Source organism: Podarcis tiliguerta, assembly GCF_965153285.1.
Source record: "Podarcis tiliguerta genome assembly, chromosome: 13".
NCBI lineage: Eukaryota > Metazoa > Chordata > Lepidosauria > Squamata > Lacertidae > Podarcis > Podarcis tiliguerta.
The window spans coordinates 31,072,831-31,096,799 of NC_139546.1; the positions used below are offsets into that span (position 1 = coordinate 31,072,831).

Here is a 23,969-nt window from a genome sequence, read left to right on the forward strand (position 1 = left end):
GTGACTGTCATCTTAATGTTTGTAACTGATGTTTGTGAAACCAGGGATTTATGCATTTAGGATAAACTTAAATTTTTATGGTTTTATGGCTGGATGCATGGTTGGTTTAAGAAGAGGAAGCCTGTGTAACAGAATGCAGGTCGGGCCTCTGTCACTGCCCTCATGATTTGAGATACCTTTCATTCCCAATTTATTCCCATCATGAATTGAGCTATATAAGGATGAGGGAAAAACATTACAAGAAGAATCAGCTGTGGGTCCTGTTTCAATCTCTCTGGAACTGCATATGTAGATAATTTGTGCACAGAATCAAGATGGGATCACTATAGGTAATCTGAGCTCAATTATTTGAGCAGGGATGTCTGCATAGGCAAGTATTCCTGCTCTAATATTTCTAAATTAAAAAGTTTTACATGCAGAATGAAAAGCAGTGGCAAGGGAAAGGGGACTGACACAGTAGGCCTGTGCCATTTTGAGAGGAACTGATTGATTGATGCAAGCCTGTCCTGGCTTGCATTTCTCACCTTCAGTATAGGGAAGCAGAAAATGACAGCAGACTCAAGAAGGACAACCTAGTAGGGTGGGCTGTACCTGGTACAAGCCTACCAACAAGAACAGAGATTTTTGCCTCAGCAAGTACACATACTCAAATTCTCACAAGATCTGTAGCATCAGCATTTCCATATATGCACAATGAAGAGGTGGACGTATTCTTTCATTTTGCTTTTCTTATTAGCTGCTCCTTGTTGTTCAGCTCTGGCCTCAGCATAATAATGTAGCACTTAGGAACAAAGATACAAACCAGTAAGCCAGCACTGGAGCATAAGATGGAGAAAGTCTCCACAGCCACCATGTATTTTCCTTTGGTACTTAGGTAAGTCGGAACAAATGATAACCAAACACTGCAAAAGACCAACATGCTGAAGGTGATGAACTTTGCTTCATTGAAACTATTTGGCAACCTCCTGGCTAGGAAAGCCACAAAGAAGCTGACAATGGCTAGTGAGCTCATATAGCCCAAGACACAATAAAACATGGTAACTGAACCCTCATTACATTCCCATACAATTTTGCCATTTATTGAGTGCATGTCCCTATCTGGGAATGGAGGGGAAGTGCTTAACCAAAGAGTACAAATGCCTGTTTGAAAGGAGGAGCAAGAAAGGACAATAGAATTTGCCAGTCCTTTCCCCACCCATCTTCTCATTCTGGATCCTGGCTTGGTTGCCATGAATGCTAGAACCACGGTTATGGTTTTGGCCAAAATGCTGGAAAGGGCCACAGAGAAGATGATGCCAAAGGCTGATTGTCGGAGAAGGCAGATGACCTTTCCAGGTTGTCCAATGAAGAGGAAGGAGCAGAGGAAGCAAAGAAGGAGGGAAATGAGGAGGGTGTAGGTGAGGGTCCGGTTGTTGGCTTTGACTATGGGAGTGTCCTTGTGCTTCACAAAAGTTCCAAATACTAAAGTAGTGATTAAAGAGAAAGAAATGGCAAAGATGGATAAAATGCACCCCAAAGTTTCTTTGTAAGAAAGGTAGCTTGGCACCCTGGGGAGGCACTGAGTTTGGTCCTTGTTTGCATACTTATCATCAGGACAATTCACACAAGCATCCATATCTGAAAAAGAGGAAGAACTATTTAGATATTTCAATATATTGACAAGCATCCATCAAATGGAATCCATAGTAGCAGCCAATGAAAGAGTCTCTTTTCCGCATTCTTGATGTTTTTTAACTTGAGCTGGTGGACTGCAGTGATTGAGTGATTTTCTGTAGACTAGGAAATCTCTCATTAAATAATAGTTTGTGCTTTCTACGTAGATAGTAATTTTACTATATGAAATGTGGTGAATATTATTATACTGCAAGCTGTTTCCATTTGATTTTTGAAGAACTTTAGTTTGAATGTACATAAAGCAGTTCCAAGCATACTTGCATGACATGAATTATTTAGATAAATTACAATCTTGGTTCAGTTATTTTTGTTAAATAAAATAAATAAAAAAACCCACTGCCATCTTGCTAAAGATGCAGAAGTCCATATCTCAATAGTTATTGGAATGTTGACCACTTGCAAGTCCCATTAGCCTTAAACACTCAAACAGAAAACTCTGGACTCTTCTACAGCTCTTGCCTAATGCAAAATTCTCTTTGCAAAATGGAAATCATCACACCAGCTTTAAACTTCAATGCATACAAACATTACATTTCATGTATATTAATCTTATGTCTTCAACATTATGTCCCCTACCCTTCTTGTCAGAGATCATCCCTTCTGGACACGGAGCACAATCATAGCAGCAAAATTTCTCTCCCTCCTTTTTTTTCCTGCTGAAGCCTGGATAGCAGTTGTCATTGCACATAGAAAGAGGCAGCACCTTCATGAAATCATAAAAGAGAGACTAGCCATGAGAAAATAAGAGCATGTTTTGACAAGAAAGATGCTGTGAAACTTCTGCTAAACCAGTGTAGTGGGGGGCAAGACCAGATAGGCAGAACTTAGGCAAGATCTTAAATTCATTCATTTTGGTCATATGACCTGGCAATCAGCACAGAACACTATTTTAAAGTCTTCTTTCCCCTTTGCTGGGCTTAGAGCAGACCCTCCAAGTGTCCCTATTTTTCAGGGACACCCCTGATTTAGAGAAGCCATCCCGGTTTCTGATTTGATCCCAGAATGTCCTGCTTTTCATTAGGATGTCCCTATTTTCATTGGAGAAATGTTGGAGGGTATGACCCCCCAAGCCATCTAAAGGCAATCCTGTATAGGGAAGTTTTCTTAATGCTTAATGTTTTCTTATTATTTTATATATGTTGAAAGCTGCTCAGAGTGGCTGGGGCAACCCAGTAAGATGTGTGGGGTATAAACAGTAAAATTATGGAATGGGACGTCCCTATTTTCATTGGGTAAATGTTAGAGGGTATGCACAGAGCAGCAGCAGCAGCAGCAGACCTGCTTTAAATCAGGACTTGAATCTGGGATATTTAAAATACAGTTTAAAATACACCAGTGTGCTTTATGCCAGCTTCTTTTATATGCAATTGCTCCCTAAGTTGATATGCAACCTTCAGGAATCTTTAAAGCTTACCAGAAGGTTTTCTTTGTTTTACTTATATATTTCTGTATTTGCCAGTCCCCACCAGCACTCTTGGCTGCTCTATTTTAGGCCACCTATAGTTTCCACACTGTCTTTAAATGTAGTCCTCCTGCAAATAATCCATTGCAGTGATACAAGTAGGATGTTACCAGAACATGAATGTATTGCAAGGCTATCTCTGTCCAAACAGGGTTATAGTTAGTGTAATAAAAGATGGGCTGTGCCACTGTGTGCACCTATGCCTGAAGTGAAAAGGTGGGATCAAAGAACACCCCCAAATTATGAATGTGCTCTTCTAGGAGGCGTACAACCCTGTCCAAGAAAGTGTGAATCCCTCCTAACTGGGTAGACAAACTACATATAAATTGTATTCCATCTTCCCTGGTTGAAGTTCCATTTTATTAGTCCTCATGAATTTGATGGGTCTTCCATGAATAGCATAGAATACATGACAAAACTGAGCATAGAAAACATGCCTTATAAGTGGAAATATTTAGCCCAGCCTATATATTGCTTTGTATTGAATTTGAATTGGTTTTACATACAAAACATTTACTAATTGTTTGTACACATGAAAGTCTTTTTTTTTTAGACTTTTTTTTACAGTCTTTTTAATGTATGAAACTGTATAAACATTTTTATTGCTGATGTTCATGTTATTCATGTTATTGCTTTGATTTAATCATTTTATTGCTTTGATTTAACAAATAATTAAGGCAAGGATCCACAATGATATCTTACCTGATTAAATACTTGATGCCAGACAATTTGGCCATCATTAATGGTTAACTGTTTGCCTGGAGGAGCCTGAGGTTCCAACCTTCCAATTTTGACTCTAACCACTGAGCCATTGGGGAACATTACCCAGTTTGTAATATCAAATCCTGTAACCAATTCTCCATTTTTATTGAAGCTTACAGTATCCCCAGCACTGTTATTGAATGAAATACCTTTAAGAAACTGATGGAACTAGATAGGAAGAAAATGCAAACAGGCAGAAGACTCTGAATGAGATTCATGAAACCATGTTTTAACAAACCACTGGATTATTCTTTTTGAACAGTATATGTGGAAACTTCATATATCAAGATAAAATTTCCTTGTATTTCTCCACAAGGCACATTGTGGGTCACCAATTATGTACAGCAGCAACAAAAGTAATAATTATATTAAGACAACATTTTGTAATGTGGCTGGAACTACTTATCCAAATTGATTTCCAAACTCCCAGAATGTAGTTGAATTAGTTTAGGAAGCTGTAGACTTCTACTTCTGCATCATAAGCTAGTCTCTTATTTTCTTTTTTAAAAATACGTTGCATTATAATTACCTGCCATGGTTGCACATTCTGAAATGTCAGTTTCTGCCCTTCCAATCTTCTATGCTTGGATCTGAATTTATTAATGGCATGCAAAGTATGTGCCACAACATAGACAGCATTGTAGACATTGTAGCTATGGCCAGTCATCTTCATTTCAAACAAAACCCCTGAAATGCTGTCCAGCTTCTCCTCCCCAGTGCAGGTTTCGTTCTCCTTTAATGAGCAGCCAAATGCCTGTTCCCAGAAGTCCTGAATAAAGCCATCTCCTTTGGCCCAGGCAGGTCTTACCATCTGAATGAACCTTTGGAATCCTAATGGCTGATTTGAATGAACTGTCAATGATATGGAGCCATGGAATGTTTGTATATCCCAAATCTTTTGAAAAGAAATAGATGCAAAATCCCAGTGGGATGTAATAACCCACACTTTACCCAGAGATGGAAAAGACAAGAAAGGTGCTAGAAACAGCAATGTTCTCAACATTTGAAAGGATGGAGGTTCTCCATATACAAAAAACACATTGGCTTTTCTCTGAGTGACCATTTCATAGTTTTTCCACTGCTGTATGAGCAAATCTACTAGCTCATCCACATAATTCCATTTTGGTATTCTTACTATAAAGGCATCACAGATGCTATTCTGGGAAAGGATTGGCACCATAGTCTGTAAAAACCTGTCCCCTTTGTCATCATCCACAGCAAAGAGTCCAATCCATGTCCATCTGAAATGCTGAAGTAACTGCACAACACCTATGTTTTGTTGGGCTTCATTTGGGACCATCTGGTACAAAAAAGAGAATAGTAGTTTTTCATCCTGGACTGGCAAGAATGATCCATAAGTGAGCTAAAATAAAACATTCCAAGTTATAAGAGTGCTTTATCATTCATTCATAGAATTGCACTAGCTCCTACATCTCATTAAAATCCCTGTATTATGCAGAGTTTTCCACAATTAAACCATACCCAGGAGTTGCCTGAATAATCTCTGCAACAGTCCTCTAGCAAGATGGAGCCCACCTACCTCTTGTCAATTGGTTGACTGTCCTTACTAGATATTTTTCCTCATGTTGAATCAAAATCTATATTTATCATCTGCATTTGTAGAAAAAAAGTTTTTACCTCTTCTATGGTTTGGCAATTCAAGTATCTGAAGCTTGTTATATTGGCTCCCCTTAACTCTCTTCTCTTCTCTTCTTTGCCAAATATACCCAATTCCTTCAACATTTTTTCACAGAATGTTGTTCCATTTCCCTGATCATTTTCACAGTCCACTACTGAATCTGTTCCAATTTGTCTACATATCCCTCTTATAGTGTTGTACCAAGAATTGGAAATGTTCTGACTAGTAGAAATAAAGTAAAACCAACACTGCGTGTGATTTGGAAATTATAATTCTACTCAAGTCTACTAAATTTTAATCTAGTAAGATGATTTTGAATTTCATTCCTGCCTCCTGAGGTATCAGCTACCCTTCCCAGTGTTCCGTCATCTAAAAATTTGATGTGTTCCCTTTCCCCTGCCATCTATATCACTGAGATTTTTAAGCTTATCAAGCCCACAACAGATCCCTTTGTCACTCTCCTTGAAACTTGTTTAATGTGGAACTCTTGGTAAGTACTTTTAGAGTACTGTTTTCCACTGAGATGTGAATTTATCAGATTATATTATATTTAAGATCTGATTTAATCAGTTTGCTAACCCAAATGCAACAAGGGATGTGGTAATAAAATATAATAATAAAATAAAATGGTATGCCAACGTTGTGAAATCTTCATATCCCTATGCACATAGCCTACCTGTGGAATCTTCAGGCTTCCTGAAACAATGGCTATATTGGCAGAGATTTCAGAAATACATCCTCCAATGAGAGCTTTCAGATTATTCTGTTTATGACACTTGAAGTTGGGGGCAAAACTATGTTGTGAAGAAAGTAGGCTCAGAGTGGCCTTATAAGTCATTCTTGCAGTGTAGTAGCTATTGAGGATGTGGAATCCCAGAGAGACATTTGTTAAAATTGTAGGAGTTTCATTGATCTCTTTGACAGCAAATGCTAAGGCCAGGATGTGCTGGTAGTTTTTAGGCACTGAGCTGCAGAAAGAGTTACAGCAGTTTCATCATGCAAAAACAAACACATTTGTGGTCTTCTTCTTTATCACTCATCTATGTTCTTTCAAGACCATAACAGAGTGAAATTGTTGCAGGGTCTACTGGGAGGGGCACGCATCTTGCTTCAATTGTTATTGCAGACACAAATGCAACTGAACTTTACTCAGAGTATACCCATTGAAATTATTGGTTCTAAGTTAGTTGTATCCATTGATTTAAAGGGCTCCTTTCTGAGGATGACTAACATTGCATACAACACTTGGTTAGCATGAAAAACGGACACTTAATATATTGAGGATTGTTTGTTGCTTCAAAGGAAATGTCTTACTCTGAAAAGGTTCTCAGTGGGCTTTCTTCAGTATGTCCTAAATCGCTTCACAAACATTCTACTCTACATTCAGCAGTGTAGGAGGCAAGCAGAAAACCACTCAGACCCCAAAGGCATCATCCAGCAAGTAGTTTTTCTACGCAAACTCTATTGCAATACACAGAACCCCCCTGTAAGGTGGGATTTACTAGTGGTTTCTATGCAACAAAATAAGGAGGATTAAAATAAAGATTAATCAAATGTTGCTGGGATGCCATATTTTTCTCACCTCTCCCCAAAATAAAGAATTATGTAAGCCCCGTGTTGCATAGTTGTGTGTTGTCAGTTACTTTAGCCTGAAAATATGAAAGAGGGAGAGAGAGAGAAATAATGCCTCACATGGGTTCATTAATCAAGACCTGTCCAGGTTGTTCAGTGAAAGAGAGATTATTATAGAGATAAAGGACTTGAGAAACAATTCCACCGATGAGAAGGTCTCCTGGTTGATAAAAATTATGAGGTATAGGTTGGGGATCATCAAATATGCTGCAGTTAATATGTGTCTTGCACACAGTATGACACAGCAGCACCAGCAGTATCACCAACAACAGCATGGTCCGGTTGACAAATTTCCTCCTCCATATATAAATCCCCATGTTTCACCTCAGCATTAGATGTGGCTATCATCTGTTTTGCTGACGGTAAATTATATCATTATACTTATTTACAGCTTGACAACTTGGGGAAGCTGTGTACCTGTGCCCTGATATTATATTTCATATTGCTCCTTGTCCATCAGCACCCCTGAACAACATATTCTTTTTATATTCTCAATTTATCCTCTAGAATTAAGTGAAAACTAGACATTTCCGCTTCATTTTGGAATCCTCATATATGCCTTTTCAGGAACAAGTACAAATAAATTTAATGTGATGTGCAAAGAAAAGAAAAGAAACATCAACAACTCTCGGTTAAGTAAATTGACATAATTTTGTACTGGAAAAAAGAAAAAGCAGTTATGATGAAAAACAATACAGCAATGACCTCTATGGAGAGTGGTACAAAATATTTCTCCAAATGAATGAAATATAAATCATGGTAAGGAAACATGCAGGGTGTTAATTAAAACTTTGTTAATGAGATCCAATTGTTACAGGGGAAAAATGGGCAGCTGAAGATTATTTGGTGGAGTAGAACTGATGAGAAACAGAGATATTCATAATATTTGGGCTAAAAATCAGTGAAGAATCATCCGGTGGAAGCATGTCCTTTGGAGGGGATGACCGTTCAAAAGAGTGATAGAACCCTGCATATGCTTAGATCCAGTTCTGAACAACCTGAGTGTTTTGTAGCTTCTTAAAGAGGCTGATTGTTGATCTTGCTAACAGAATCTGAATGCCCATTGTGTCCAAATATGGAAACTTGTGATTCTGATAATGATAGAGATGATTATCATTCCCCCAGTGTGCTGTTTGCCTTTGAAACTGCATAACGTGTGGCAAAACTGCTAGCTTCTCCACTCCCCCATACCTCACCAGGATCTTAAAACTATTAACATCTTAAATCTATTTTTTTTGAGGGATAATTAGAAGTCCAGTATCCTCCTATGTCCAGTATGCTTATACCGATACTTAAAGGTCAGCCACAAAACACATACTTGACATAACTGGAAGGGCTGGGTTTAAATGCAGAGTCAAATGCCTGGAGGTATTTGAGGTTCATCTTCATGCTGATGAGTACACCTGCTTGAATCACTTCCAATTCTTGTTTGTCCTGTTTATATTTAACATTATTTTTGCAGATTATTTAAGCAGTAAAAACCATATGCATGACATAAGAAATAAGCTTATATAGCTCAGTATTGGGACTGACAGCAGGGCTACTAAATTTTCAGGTCAAGGCCCTTCTGCTTAATCCTTCTGACAGGAGCTGGAAGGGCCTCAATGGGCAGGCAAAGGGCCCTGTCAGTGGTGGGGGCTACAATCTACAATCCCTTTTCTGCAGTCTTTGGGAGTACAGGGAAAGGAGGAGACAGGAGGAAAAACCAGAGGAGATTGAAATGAGTTAAAAATGAACAATATATTGTCTGTTCATGAGGAGTTTAGCCCATCTGCCCTTTGGAGTGTGCCCCAAGAAACTTGATTCAAAATCTCCATTTTGTCCAGTATGGAACTGTGAGAACTCTGGATTCTAGTGGAGGAAAGTTGTATTCTCTACTAACTGACCTCATTTTACACGGATCCATCAGTGTGATTCTTGCTCCATATATATATAAAAAAATGTGACAACTCAAGAACTTATTTAGAAACCCTGTACTATGTACTGAAGCATTGCCTACTCCTACCAGTAGATACATTTGCATTCATTAGTTTACATTAAGACTAAGAAATAAAAGTATACTGGGGTACAGTGGGGCCAGCTTGTGAGGGTGATGGGGGGGGGCAACATTGTGTGCACAACATCAAGACATCGGCAGGAGGAAGGGGAGAAGGAACTGGCCACTGGAACTGCACTATGCACTTTGCCTCTATGCTTTTTGGACATAGGGTGCTGGCCACAACCCCAAAAATATAAGGGGCACAAAACTGCTCAGCCTTCAGGAGGAGCTGATGACCCTGCTGAGATACTTTATATTATACTGTGATTTATAGAGGTACTGCAGTGTAGAGGTTTTAAATGGTAAGACTGTTGGGCAAGGACTTGAGAGACCTGGATTCTTATTTTGTTGAATGATGTATGCTACGTGTAACAACAACAACAACAACGATGGTGATGATGATCCTGCCCTTTCCTAAACTGCCCTTTCCCAAACTGGGACTCAAGGAGATTTACACCAATTAAAACAACACAAATAAGATACAGAAAGCAAAAAACATATGAAAGACGACCATTTTAAAAAGTGCTTAAAATTTAATATAATGAAACTAATGAAAAATAAATGTATTAAATCTATTAAAATATATTAAATATATTAAAATAAATCTATTAAAATACAGATAACAGCAAAGCACTATTAAAAGCTCTTTCCATACAAAAACAATCCTCTATCTACTTATACAAGATCCTCCCTTAACTGAATAGGGAAATAAGCCACGGAAGGGTTGGCTTAGTATTGCAACAAAATTACTCAAAAGGGAGGAGTCCCCTAAGCCCTGTCCACTTGACTTTCTGGTACCACTCACTTGACCTCCTAGGTGCCCCACCAGGTCTAGGTTCCACCAGCCTCCACTAATGCAAATTAGTTTGATATATGAGTTATACTAAATGGGGATGCGGGTGGTGCTGTGGGTTAAACCACAGAGCCTAGGACTTGCCGATCAGAAGGTCAGCGGTTTGAATCCCCGCAACGTTGCTTGGTCTTTGCTCCTGCCAACCTAGCAGTTCAAAAGCACGTCAAGTGCCAGTAGATAAATAGGTACCGCTCCAGCGGGAAGGTAAACGACGTTTCCATGCACTGCTCTGGTTTGCCAGAAGCGGCTTAGTCATGCTGGGCACATGACCTGGAAGCTCCCTTGGCCAATAAAGCAAGATGAGCACCGCAACCCCAGAGTCGGCCACGACTGGGCCTAATGGTCAGGGGTCCCTTTACCTTAAATGGGGTCAGCCTCAGGGACATGTAGGTATCCACTTTCATTTTGAAAGTAACTCATCCAGCTAATTGACTTCAATTAATAGTAGAGTAGATGTATAGTAAATGACTTTATTGTAACTGTGACTTTTTTGTTTGTAATTGATGTTTGTGAAACCAAAGATTTACATCTTTAGGATAAACTTGAAATGTTAATGGTTTTATGACAAGATGCATGGCTGGTTTGAGATCAGAAAGCTTGTGGAACAGAATGCAGGTCTGGCCTCTGTCACTGCCCTCAGGATTTGAGATACCTTTCATTTCCAATTGATTCCTAACATGCTTCCTGCAAGGAGCTTCCTGTAGCCAATCAGAAGTAGCACTTTAGTTTTCTTTTGTTTCGGAAGTTGGATGGACTTCCGGAATGGATTCTGTTCGACTTCCAAGGTACGACAGTATAAGGATGACGAAAAACATTAATAAATGAATCAGCTATAGGTCTCATTTAAATCTTTCTGGAACCAGCCAAAATAGGAGCAGGAAGGGCACTATTTGTGACACATTGACGGTTGTGCCTGCTTCAAGACTACATGGGGGGGGGGGGATGACTAATTACGTTTGCCGAAGCATGCACAAAGAAAAGATGGACACACACATATTTTATTTAGTTTTCCTTATTATTTGTTCCCTACTGTTTAGCTCAGGCCTCAGCACAATGATGTAGCATTTAGGGAAAAAGATGCAACCCAGTAGTCCAGCACTAGAGGACAGGATGGAGAAAACCTCCACAGCTACCATGTATTTTCCTTTGGTGCTCATGTAACTTGGTACAAAGGACAACCAAACACTGCAAAACACCAGCATGCTGAAAGTGATGAACTTGGCTTCATTGAAACTGTCAGGTAACTTCCTGGCTAGAAAAGCCACAATGAAACTGAGAGTGGCTAAGGAACCCAAATAGCCCAGGACACAGTAAAACATGGTGGTTGAATTCTCATTACATTGTAGTATGATTTTCCCATCCAAGGAATGCATGTCTGTATCTGGAAATGGTGGGAAAGTACTTAACCACAAAATGCAAACACCAGCTTGGATTAAGGTGCAGGAAACTACAATGTAACTTGCTGGTTTTTTGCCAACCCATTTTCTCATCCTGGCACCTGGTTTGGTTGCCATAAATACCAGAACCACAGTGACGGTCTTTGCCAATACAGAGGAAAGGGCCAAAGAGAAGATGGTGCTGAAACCTGTTTGCCGCAGAAGGCAGGTTGCCTTTCCAGGAAGTCCAATGAAGAGCAAGGATGAAAGGAAGCAAAGGAGGAGGGAGATGAGGAGGATATAGGTGAGGGTCCGATTGTTTGCTTTCACTATGGGGGTGTCCTTGTGCTTCAAAAAAATTCCAAGAACTAAAGTTGTGACAAAAAAGAAAGAAATAGCCAGGATAACTAAGATGATTCCTAAATACTCTTTGTAAGAAAGGTAGCTTATAGCTCTTGGAATACACCGGGTTTGGTCCCTGTTGGGATACTGGTCTTCTGGACATTTGTCACAGGCATCCATGTCTTAAGAAAAAGAAGAAGATAAGTTTAAACATTTCCAAATGTAGAAGAACAATCTAAAGAAATCAGTTCTAAAAGCTAGTGAAACTGCATCCTTTGGGACTCTTGGAGGTTTTTTTATCTGTCTGTTAAAAGTTACTTAGCCTGCCTTTTAAACGGATTAAAAAATTATCTGTGGATGTTCTTCAAAAAGTATTTATTGGTTTGTAATATAAACCACCATTATATCCTTGATTATCTATATATATTATCATTCTCAGAACAAACAAACAAACAAACAAACAAACAAACAGTATCAAACAATATGGTAATTGTGTGCTATCTCTGTACATTATGCCTCCTACCGTTTTGGCAAGAGACCATCCCTTTTGGACACAGAACACAATCATAGCAGCAAAATTTTTCTCCCTCTTTCTTTTTTCTGTTGTAGCCAGGATAACATTTGTCATTGCACACAGAAACTGGCAGCACCTGCACAGAAACATGAAGCATGATCAGAAATCAGGAAGGGGGGGGGGTTGTTTTGAGGATGTTAGGCCTCCAAATAGTGAGCTGAGCATTAGATGCATAAAAAATAAATTATTAAATTTTTATACTGCCCTTCAAGAATACATACCACAATAACAACAACAACTACAAAAACAATAACCACACACAAACACTGTTTAAGAGGCCATAGATCATTTAACAAACTAAAGTTCTGGAATAAGAGGAATGTTTTTGCCTGGTGCCTAAAGATATGTAACAAAGGCACCAGGTAAGTCTCCTTAGAGAGAGAATTCCACAAATGGGAAGGCACCACAGAAAAGACCCATTCTCATGTTGCCACCCTCCAGACACCTCACAGAGTTGGCACAGGAAGATGGGGAAGAGTTGCTTCTTGAATTATTGTGGTCCTGAGCCATTTAAGGCTTTGCGTGTCGAGGTCCCCAGGTCCACCCCAATAACTCACACATCACACAGAATTTTTTGTTTAAGATTTTTGGCATAATTTTGGCCACAACTTTATTAAAATACTGATTTGTGAGTGGTTGCTTAGGCATTGGTTGCGACTATCTGCCCCCACCATGGGGGACAGACTGACATTCCGCACGATGCGAAAGTCAGAATAGGGGAATACACCTGGGGGTAACGCGGAGCAGGGAACCTGCCCTCACCCCAAATGCAACCAGGAGCTCATTGCTATGGCCCGAGCCCCCTTTACAGAGTGGACAAGCAATAGTTAGCCCCTAATTCCTTTAATGGAATCCCTTGCAGCAGCAGCATTAGAGGGGCAGGCACAGCCAATCCATGCCCCTCAACCAACCAAACCATAAACCAATGCCTAACCGCAACCTTACAAGTTGTGACGATTTGCTACGCAGTAGGCAAAAACCAAATGGCCCCAGCCAATCAGCCAGATGGACAAAATTCCTACCAGGCCCCCGCTCCAAAGCAGACGACCCCATGACAGGCATAGCAAGGTCAAAGCGAACAACCCTATTCTAGGGAGGGAGGGACGGGCAATCCGATGCACCGGCGAAAAGAGGAAGCCCTAGCCTCGTGCAAGGAGTTTTAGCATTTCTGTCTGTCAATCAATAAATGGCAACATTAACTTCTTCCCAACAACAAGGGAAGCCCCAATCGCATCAGTGGCCAACGATCAATTAGCCCGCCCCCAACTTTGGAGTGTCCTGGTGGCGCCCACCGCAACACGTGCTCTCCATGAAGGAGAACACACTTTATAGGACAGAACCAGAACTTCGAGTTGGGCCTGGGAAATAACTGGCAGCCAGTGCAGTCAGGTCAGGATTGGCATTATATACTCTTGTCCCTCTGAGCAACCAAGTCACTGAATTCTGAACTAGTTGAATTTTCTGAATCATCTTCAGAGGCTGTTCCATGTATAACATGTTGCAGTAATCTAACCTAGAGGTTACCGCACAACACATAACATAATGTGATAATACTGCCCCTCCACGGATGATGTTGGTATTGGTTTGTGCTTCAAAAGGAAAACCATACGTGGTGGTGTGTGATCCTAGGTTTGAGCTGATTTCCCACTCTGAAGAGAGGATTTACCAATGAAAGAAAAGAAAGAAAGCTAAATCTTCACAGAGTGGCTCTCTCCATTAGAACCAAACTTGAGTAATCAGTTTAACCAGATTGATTACAAAGAATAATACTCCAACCCTGAAGATGACAATTGAAAATGCATTGTTTTCCTTATTTCCAACACATAGAAATAACTAGGAATATGGCAAAAGCCATTGCAGAAGAGACCTAGTTTAGGAAGAGATTTTGTGACTTAGATACCGCGACATCAGAAATTTGGCATTATGTAGGTGAAGTTAAAGTAGGTATCATTATTCATTATTGAAATCTTTAGAAAGGATATACTATTAAAAAAAGCTAAAGAAGAATGTCACCAATCATATTTCAATAAGTCTAAGAGCAGGCAGAATGATGGCCTAATGGACAGTTTTCCTCTAATATACTTAATCATTTGTCTCTGTGCCTCACCTGATTAAAACTTTGGTGCCAGACAATTTGGTCATCAAGAATGCTCAAAACTTTGCCTGGAGGAGCCTGAGGATCCAATCTTCCAACTTTCACTCTGACCACTGAGCCATTGAGGAACATCATCCAGTTTGTAATATCAAATCCTGAAATTAATTCTCCATTATTATCAAAATGTATTGTTTCTCCGTCACTATTATTGAATATGATGCTGCTTAGAAAGTGATGGACCTAGATTGAAAAGGAATATAAAAAAAGGATACGTGGGACTTATTTCAGTGACATTCACAATGGTGTGCTACACTTTATTGATTTATTGGAAAGCATATGCAGTGGCTCTATATTACTAGTTACAATTTTCCTTTATCCCAGTATCAAAATTCCCTATTTAAAAATGACACTCACATTCATTATCCAAATGGGTTCATATAAAACAGCAGCAACAACAGTGACAAGTCACCCAACCAATGTTGATGGGATTGCTCTATGAAGACATATAGTTCCTTTCACCACTTGATCATATATTGAGTTTTAATTACCTGCCATGGTTGCACATTCTGAGAAAAGAAACTTTCATCTCGCAACAAACTTCTCTGCTTCAATCTCAGCCTATATATGTCATGCAAAGCATATGCCACAACATAGACAGCATTGTAGACACTGTAACTATGGCCAGTCATCTTCATTTCAAACAAAATCCCAGGAATGCTCTCCAGCTTCTCTTCCCCAGTGCATGTTTCCTTATGGGCTTCCTCCTGCTTCTTTAATGAACAGCTGAATGCCTGTTCCCAGAAGTCCTGGATAAATCCATCTCCTTTCACCCCAAAAGGTGTTATCCCCTCAATAAACTTTTGGAAACCTGGTGGCTGATTTGAGTGAGCAGTGAAAGATATGGAACCATGGAAGGTTTGCATATCCCAAGTCCTTTGAAAGGACACCGAGGTGAAATCCCAGTGAGATGTAACAATCCACACTTTACCAAGAGGTGGCCATGATGCACAGAATGTTGCAAATAGAAATATCCTCACAATCTGAAAAGATGGAGGTTCTCCATATACAAAGAATACATTGGCTTTTGTGTCAATGAGAATGTCATAGCTTTCCAACTTTTCCAAAAGCACGTCAACCATATTCTCCACATAGCTCCATTTTGGTAGTCTTATTATAAAAGCATAACATATGTCATTCTGGGAAAGCATTGGCACCATTGCTTGTAAAAACCTGTCCCCTTTGTCATCATCCACAGCAGCAACTCCGACCCATTTCCACCCAAAATGCTGAAGTAACCGCACCACTCCCGTTTGCTGGTGGGATTCAGATGGGACCATTTGATATAAAAATGGGAATAGCATTTTGGAACTTTGTAGTGGCAAAAATGATCCATAAGTGATCTGAAATAGAATGTGTAAAAATCTGTTGGTTGAATTTTCTATCTTAGAATCATCTTAAAGTGGCATGTCTAAGTGGCAGCTTATAGTGTTGGATATGTACAGTTATTTTCCAAGGTGACCCATTACTTCCTTGAAACATTTGCAGATAAAGAATCTGTTGTGCCAAAGCATCAGTATGCAAAGGCAGGAAATGGATTCTAAGAACTGTTTTTCAATGAACCTTACAATCAATAATAGGAAAGCATTACGCCCCCCCCCCCCGAATCATCTTAAAGTGCGGCAATGACACCAGGGACTGTAATCTGCACCATCAAAAGGAAGGGAGGCAAGCAATTTAGACAAACCAATCCTTAACTTCGTTAACTGAAGTGACGTAACTTCGCCACCAGCCATGGTATGTTTTCTACACTGAACGTGTTCTTAACTCCCTATATTATCTAGAATGTTATGACACTCTGGTATGAGGTGAATAGTAAGGCCTTAGTACATGCTTACTTATCTCTGACACCACACTGGTTTGTGGACACAGGGAAAAAGCATTCAGCACATCAGAAAATAGGAAGGAGGGGTGTTGGTAGACCAGTCTTGCAAGCCAGTTGAGATCACAGCAGCCATGAAGGGCATGGTGTAGGTGTGGCTTACTAGGCACCAGCTCAAACACAGTTATAGAGGTATGACAAGACATCAATATCAACATGAAGCATGAGAGTGGACTGGTGGGCATCTACTGTAACATTCATGAATTCCATCTCAGTCTGAACAAGAGGACTGCTGCTTTCCCCTCCATCTCTATGACTGGTGGACCTTGGGACCTCAAATTTCAGCAGTGCCCTGTGTGATGCCAAAATTTGGCATCCTCGCTCTCACCTTCCATTCTATATTATAGTTGTGGTGCCTCCTGAAGTGCCCCCTAAATCTCCCTCTGATTTCCACCATCCATGATCTTGAGAGCTGCAGAAGTGTTTCTGGGTATTTTCACCACAGTGTGAAGGGCAATATGCTGCTGTAGAAGAAGCAGGCAGAGTTAGGGCTCTTACAGCTCTGGCTGGTGTGTGATATGGGCACATTGTGGAATGCCACCTACCTTATGCTTGAGTGTATGGTGGAGCAAAAGATGTCCATGAACTCTCTATTTATGGGGAAGTTATGGTGTAGGTCCCATTAGGAGGCAGAAGTGGGGTGTCATTTCCTAGCTAGTGATGGTTCTCATACCCTTCCTGGAAGCCACTGAGTCACTGAGCAGCAACAAGGATCTCCTCAGCCAGGTGATCTTCATGATCAGGCATCTCAAGAACTTTGTCAAATGTTATCCTAAAATCAAGATGCAATGTCACAATGGTGAAACCGCCATACCTTCATGCACACAGCTTACTTGTGGAGTCTTGTGAATTTCTGAAATGAAGGCCATATTGGCAGAGATCTCAGAGAAACATCCTCCAATGATGGCTATCAGATTGTTCCGGTCGTGACACCTGAAGTTGGGGGCAAACTTCTGTTGGGTGGAAAGCAGGCTCAGAGTGGCCTTATAAGTCATTCTTGCAGTCAAGTAGCTATTGAGGATGTGAAAACCCAAAGAGATATTTGGCAAGATGTTGGGATTCTCATTGATCTCTTTGACAGCAAATATTAAGGCCAGAATGTGCTGGTAGTTCTTAGGCACTGAACTGTAATAAGAGTGACAGTTGTTTAATAAAATGAACATGACAATAATAAAAAGGCATTTGTACTCTTCATCATTTAACATCTGTTTGCTTTCATGAAAACTACCGTATTTTTCGCCCTATAAGACGCACTTTTCCCCCTCCAAAAATGAAGCGGAAATCTGGGTGCGTCCTATGGGGCGAATGCAGGCTTTCGCTGAAGCGTGGAGAGCGAGAGCGGTCGGTGCGCACCAACCCCTCTCGCTCTCCAGGCTTCAGGAAGACATCCGCAGCCTAGGCAGCCCTGCGGGAGGTCCCGCAGGGATGTCTAGGCTGCGGATAGCAGCCTGCTTCCCGGAGCGTCGGGTGCCCTGAAAGCAGAGCGCCCGGCGCTTGGGGAACACATCCGCACCCTAGGCAGCCCTGCAGGAGGTCCCGCAGGGATGTCTAGGCTGCGGATAGCAGCCTGCCGCCCGGCGGGTGGGGCGCCCTGAAGCAGAGCGCCCCTCCCGCCGGGCAGACACCCGCAGCGTGGGGAGCCCTCCAGGAGTTCCCTGCAGCGCTCCCCACGCTGCGGATAGCAGCCTGCCGCCTGGCGCGAGGGGTGCCCTGAAGCAGAGCGCCCCTCGCGCCAGGCAGACACCCGCAGCGTGGGGAGCCCTCCAGGAGTTCCCCGCAGCGCTCCCCACGCTGCGGATAGCAGCCTGCTGCCTGGCGCGAGGGGCGCTCTGCTTCAGGGCGCCCCTCACGCCAGGCAGACACCTGCAGCATGGGGAGCCCTCCAGGAGTTCCCTGCAGCGCTCCCCACGCTGCGGATAGCAGCCTGCAGCCCGGCGGGCGGGGCGCCCTGAAGCAGAGCGCCCCTCGCGCCGGGCATACATCTGCAGCATGGGGAACGCTGCAGGAGTTCCCCGCAGCGCTCCCCACGCTGCAGATAGCAGCCTGCTGCCTGGCGCGAGGGGCGCTCTGCTTCAGGGCGCCCCTCACGCCAGGCAGACACCCGCAGCATGGGGAACGCTGCAGGAGTTCCCCGCAGCGCTCCCCACGCTGCAGATAGCAGCCTGCTGCCTGGCGCGAGGGGCGCTCTGCTTCAGGGCGCCCCTCAGGCCAGGCAGACACCCGCAGCATGGGGAACGCTGCAGGAGTTCCCCGCAGCGCTCCCCACGCTGCAGATAGCAGCCTGCTGCCTGGCACGAGGGGCGCTCTGCTTCAGGGCGCCCCTCACGCCAGGCAGACACCCGCAGCATGGGGAACGCTGCAGGAGTTCCCCGCAGCGCTCCCCACGCTGCAGATAGCAGCCTGCTGCCTGGCGCGAGGGGCGCTCTGCTTCAGGGCGCCCCTCACGCCAGGCAGACACCCGCAGCGTGGGGAGCCCTCCAGGAGTTCCCCGCAGCGCTCCCCACGCTGCAGATAGCAGCCTGCTGCCTGGCGCGAGGGGCGCTCTGCTTCAGGGCGCCCCTCGTGCCAGGCAGACACCCGCAGCATGGGGAACGCTGCAGGAGTTCCCCGCAGCGCTCCCCACGCTGCAGATAGCAGCCTGCTGCCTGGCGCGAGGGGCGCTCTGCTTCAGGGCGCCCCTCGTGCCAGGCAGACACCCGCAGCATGGGGAACGCTGCAGGAGTTCCCCGCAGCGCTCCCCACGCTGCAGATAGCAGCCTGCTGCCTGGCGCGAGGGGCGCTCTGCTTCAGTGCGCCCCTCGTGCCAGGCGGACACCCGCAGCGTGGGGAGCCCTCCAGGAGTTCCCCGCAGCGCTCCCCACGCTGCAGATAGCAGCCTGCTGCCTGGCGCGAGGGGCGCTCTGCTTCAGGGCGCCCCTCACGCCGGGCAGACATTGGCCAGCCCCACAAGCTCGGGGGACAGCAGGGAGGCGCAGCGCCGCCACCCCGCTGTTCCTCGACCTGGTTGGGTTTCCCGGACCTGCTTTTGGGGGGAAAATAAAGGAAATTTTTTTCCCCTTTATTTCCCCCCCAAAAAACTAGGTGCGTCCTATGGGACGGAGCGTCCTATGGGACGAAAAATACGGTAAGTTGTCTAAATATTTTGGGATCATTCTAGAGCTTAATAAACTGTTCCCTTATCTTATTTTTATGAATACATTTCTTGAAATTTATACATTGTTTGATTGGAAAAATCAACAACCTCTCAAAGTGGTTTGCAAAAAAGACAAATTGTTAACATTAACAACAGGTAAAATTGACAAAAATAATATAAGACATTTGAAAAGTTAAAATACTCAGAATAACAACCAGCCCAATGGATGAATGTGTATGTATTTTAGAATTGTATGCAATATTAGTCATTCTCAGACAAAGACCAATTGTAATTAAAGGACATGGCTTAATTAGGCATATTAATTTCTATAAGTCTACTCTGAGTTTAACTGTGGATACAACTGATGATGTCTGTATATTTGGGGTATGCATCAAATTTCAATGAGATGTAATCTAGGCCAAATCTTCCTTGTTTGGAGAGTTTTAGGAGATATCCAATTTGAGTCAGGCTCCCTGTGAATCATATACAGGTCCACCCAAACGTTCATGTTCAATTTGAAGGTCAAGGGAGAGACAAAAAAAGAAGAAAAACAAATATTTATTTCCATGCATCCCTTATAATGTAAACCCAATTGTAGGGGGGTGGGAGAATGACATAATTGAGGTGTATTGTTATAACTTACAGCTCTAGTATCAGGCCAGGGAATAATTTCATAAGGGCTCTTCTTTTTGCATCCAAGCACAATGGTTTGGGAAGGACTTAGAAGAAACCTGAGACGCGGGTGGCGCTGTGGGTAAAAGCCTCAGCGCCTAGGGCTTGTCGATCGAAAGGTTGGCGGTTCGAATCCCCGAGGCGGGGTGCGCTCCCGTTGTTCGGTCCTAGCGCCTGCCAACCTAGCAGTTCGAAAGCACTCCCGGGTGCAAGTAGATAAATAGGGACCGCTTACTAGCGGGAAGGTAAACGGCGTTTCCGTGTGTGGCTCTGGCTCGCCAGAGGGGTTTGGGAAGGCTACTTGAATGTGAGGAGTTTCATCGCTATACAAGGCACTAGTCTTATCATGTGTTTGTGTGTCACAGCCAAAAAACTACAGCCGCAGAAAACAGTCAATCAAAGTGGGAAATACTTTTTTTTTTTTAAGTGCCAGATCCTGTTATTCTACTGTACACTTTTTGCACAACCTATACAGTGTAAATTTTAATATATTTTCTCAGTACATAATTCATCCACCCAAACTCGAATGAAACACTTGCAGTCGCTGTCAATTACTTTGGGGAGGTAAAAACAAAACAAAAAACACCTAGTAAAACATTTTTTTATTTGTAGTACCTGTAGAATCCCTACAGTTATTCTTCTAGAGATTGTTCAGGTTTCCACCCTTAGAAGAATGTTGCAGTCTCTACAATGCCACTCAGTCCAGGGTTAGTGGAAACAAGAGAAAACTCTTGGATATTTTGATCTGACACCTTAACAGCACATTGCCTCTACTTGATATCTGCTTGCTGACAACAGTCTTTGATTCACTTTGGAGCAGCTGAAATATTTTGCTAAAAGATACTAAAATCTCAATTTTATTAGTCTATGTGTCTCTGTGTGTTTCTTTTTATTCTCTCCAAGTAACATTTAATACATTTCATATAATGTATTTGTGGTCATTTTGTGAACTGTACAGTGATTGTTCTGATATTAAGCCATTTTCATATTTGATCAAATTAATAAATAAAACCTGAGAATAATCCTCCATGGTCCTATTCAGTAGAAGGCCAATAACAATACACAAGATCCATTCATTCAGTTAGTGGTTCATGAGAATGTTTTAAAGAATGAGAAAGAGAACAAAATCAATGCCTTACGTGGGTTCATTAATCAACATCTGTGTAGGCTGATCTGTGAAATCAAGGTTATCATAGTTGAAGAAGACCTGGGAAACAATCTCTCCAATAATGAAGTCACCTGGCTGGTAAAATTCATGAGGAATATGGAGGGGATCATCATTTATACTGCAGTTAATGGAATGTGTCTTGCACACAGTGTGACACAGCAGTAGAAGCAGCAGCAGCACCACCACCAGCATGACCCTGTTGAAGAAAACTCACCTCCACATGTAGATTTCCATGTTTCTGTCTACAGCACTATATAAAGAGTATATAATCATACATGAGAAATTGATCCAGTGCTCAACAATGCAAAAGTTTTTTCTCTTCTTTCAGCTTATCTTGCTGATGACACCTGTATATCCATTTTGTAAGAGGATGGAAGCTAGTAATTTTGACAATGATAGGTGTGATGATAATTTCCCCTGTGTGCTGATGCTCCTTGAAGTTGCATCATGTACACAAAAAGTACTAGGACATCCCTCCCTCCCAGACTCTAGCACTATTATTCTCTTTTATGAGGAATAACAATCAGTAAGTTACTCTTAGCCAGGAAGTTGCAGACTTCTTTCATCCTGTACAAATGTTAAGGTCACACGAACAGATCACTCCCATTTGGCATAATTTGCCTTAAAGGTTGTGAAATTTGAGGCTTGGTGATCATATCCTTTAACAGATCACTTCCAATTCTTGCTTGTCCTGACAGCAAAATATTCCAACCTTTTCCTTATGCAATTCCCCTGTCTGGAACTTGGCTATATCTTCCCCTGGCTGTAGTTTGCCTTGTGTTCATCAGCTGTGATGCTAAGCTCAAGTATTGCAACTTGAATAATAGTCATAAAGGGCTGTTACGTGAAAGATGGTGCAAGCTTGTTTTCTTCAGGGTAGGACCTGAACCAATAGCTTCAAGTTAGAAGAAAGGAGATTCTGAAAAGCACCTGGAATAACTTTCTCTTAATAAGAGCTGTTTGACAGTGGAGCAGAGTCCCAAGAGAGGTGGTAGACTCTCCTCCCTTGAAGGTTTTTAAGTAAAGGTTAGATGATCATCTGTCATGTATGATTTAGTTGAAGTATGATTTAGCTGAGATTCCTGCATTGCAGGGGGTTAGACTATATGAGCCTTCCAGCTCTACAATTCTATAATTCTATGATTCACCTAAATATAGGAAGTAGGTGTCAGTGTTTTGGAGTGGAGGTTAATTATTGTGCTGAACCTACCACATTCCTTTTTCAATAAAGGAGTAGAAAAGACCTATATGGAATCCCCAGAAATGACTGGCAGAATCAGAGACCAGGGAGAAGAGACGGTGAAAGAAGATTGGAGGAAGTTTAAAGACTATTTACAGAAACACTACAAGATTAATGAATGTTAGAACGACATCAGATTGAATGTAAAAGGTTATTGGTTAAAATCTTAAAAATTAACAGATTCAATATTTTAAGCTATAAGTATTGAATAAGTTAAATTAGGATACTTAAATTAAGACAAGAATTTAAACATGACAGAGGGAAGGGATTTGTTGTTCAATTGTATGATTTGCAATACAGGGAAGGGAGGTTTGGGGAAGTCGGAGAAATAAGTTAATGCAAGGCTATTATGAAGATAAAATTGCTTTTATTTTTGTTGTTTTGGTGTTTTATGTTTGTGTAACTGTGTACTTTTTTCTGTTTTGTTTGTTGTTTATTGTATGTTTTTATTTTTCATGTAAAACTTAATAAAATATTTATAAAAAGAAAAGAAAAGACCAATGGACTCCCTTTCTTTACCTATTTCCTCATTCTGAGCCTTCAGTTTATAATCCTGTCCACCATCTCACAGTTCACTCATCATCACTCAAACATTATAGTCCTAACTCTGAGCAGGAGCTGGACTTCTTACATGCTACTTTTGAATACAGAATAGGTCAAAATCTCTATTCAGTCCCAATTCCAAAGGAAAAGGCTCACATTTGAAGCTAAGGCAGGATACTTGGTTGTAGCAAAAACTCTTCAAAGATAGAATAGGCTTGGTTGGCCTGCATTCCTTCTTCTACAACTGTTCTTGGAGTGAAGGATATGTAAAGTATAATGATGTTTCTGTCAGGTTCATGAAAAGAACCAAACAAAAAACAAACAAACAAAATATGTGGGTGGGGAGAGACATCAGAAGAACTATCTGGCAGTGACTTCCTTTTTACTAGCAACAGTAGAGCTTTCCTATATTACAAAGAGCTGATAGATGCAACCCTATATCCATCTTTGGTATGGAAGAGTACACAATACAGAAGAATGAAGGCATGGAACCTGTTTAAGGTAGATTGTGCCTGGTTCAAGTCAACTGAGAAGATTTTTAGCAGATATGTTTCCTTGGATCCATTCCAGTCTCACTTGAGGCCTGATCATGGCACAGAAAGTACCTTGGTCACCCTGGTTGATAACATTTATCAGGAGAGAGATGCAGATAGTTCCATCCTGCTTGTTCTCTTTGACCTCCTAATGCATTTTGATGCTGTTGAAACTTCAATTGGTCCAAATTGCAGCAGCAAGATTGCTGGCTGGGAATTCCTACAGATCTCATATGACCTCTGTTTTAAAACAGCTGAACTGGTTGCCAGTTTGTTTCTTCACCCAATTCAAGG

General features: G+C 41.9%; 1 protein-coding gene across 1 annotated transcript; it reads right to left on the reverse strand.

The window, feature by feature from the left end:
• Positions 1-715: 715 nt before the first annotated feature.
• LOC310662573 (vomeronasal type-2 receptor 26-like) lies at positions 716-21,593 on the reverse strand (the record flags this gene model as incomplete). Its single annotated transcript, XM_083409511.1, has 13 exons — positions 716-1,617; positions 2,251-2,377; positions 3,839-4,066; positions 4,428-5,261; positions 6,214-6,505; positions 8,488-8,603; positions 11,581-11,960; positions 13,763-13,865; positions 14,460-14,687; positions 14,996-15,847; positions 17,220-17,511; positions 21,331-21,477; positions 21,574-21,593. 13 exons carry the CDS (start codon positions 21,591-21,593, stop codon positions 716-718), a joined length of 4,521 nt encoding a protein of 1,506 aa, XP_083265637.1.
• Positions 21,594-23,969: the final 2,376 nt, after the last annotated feature.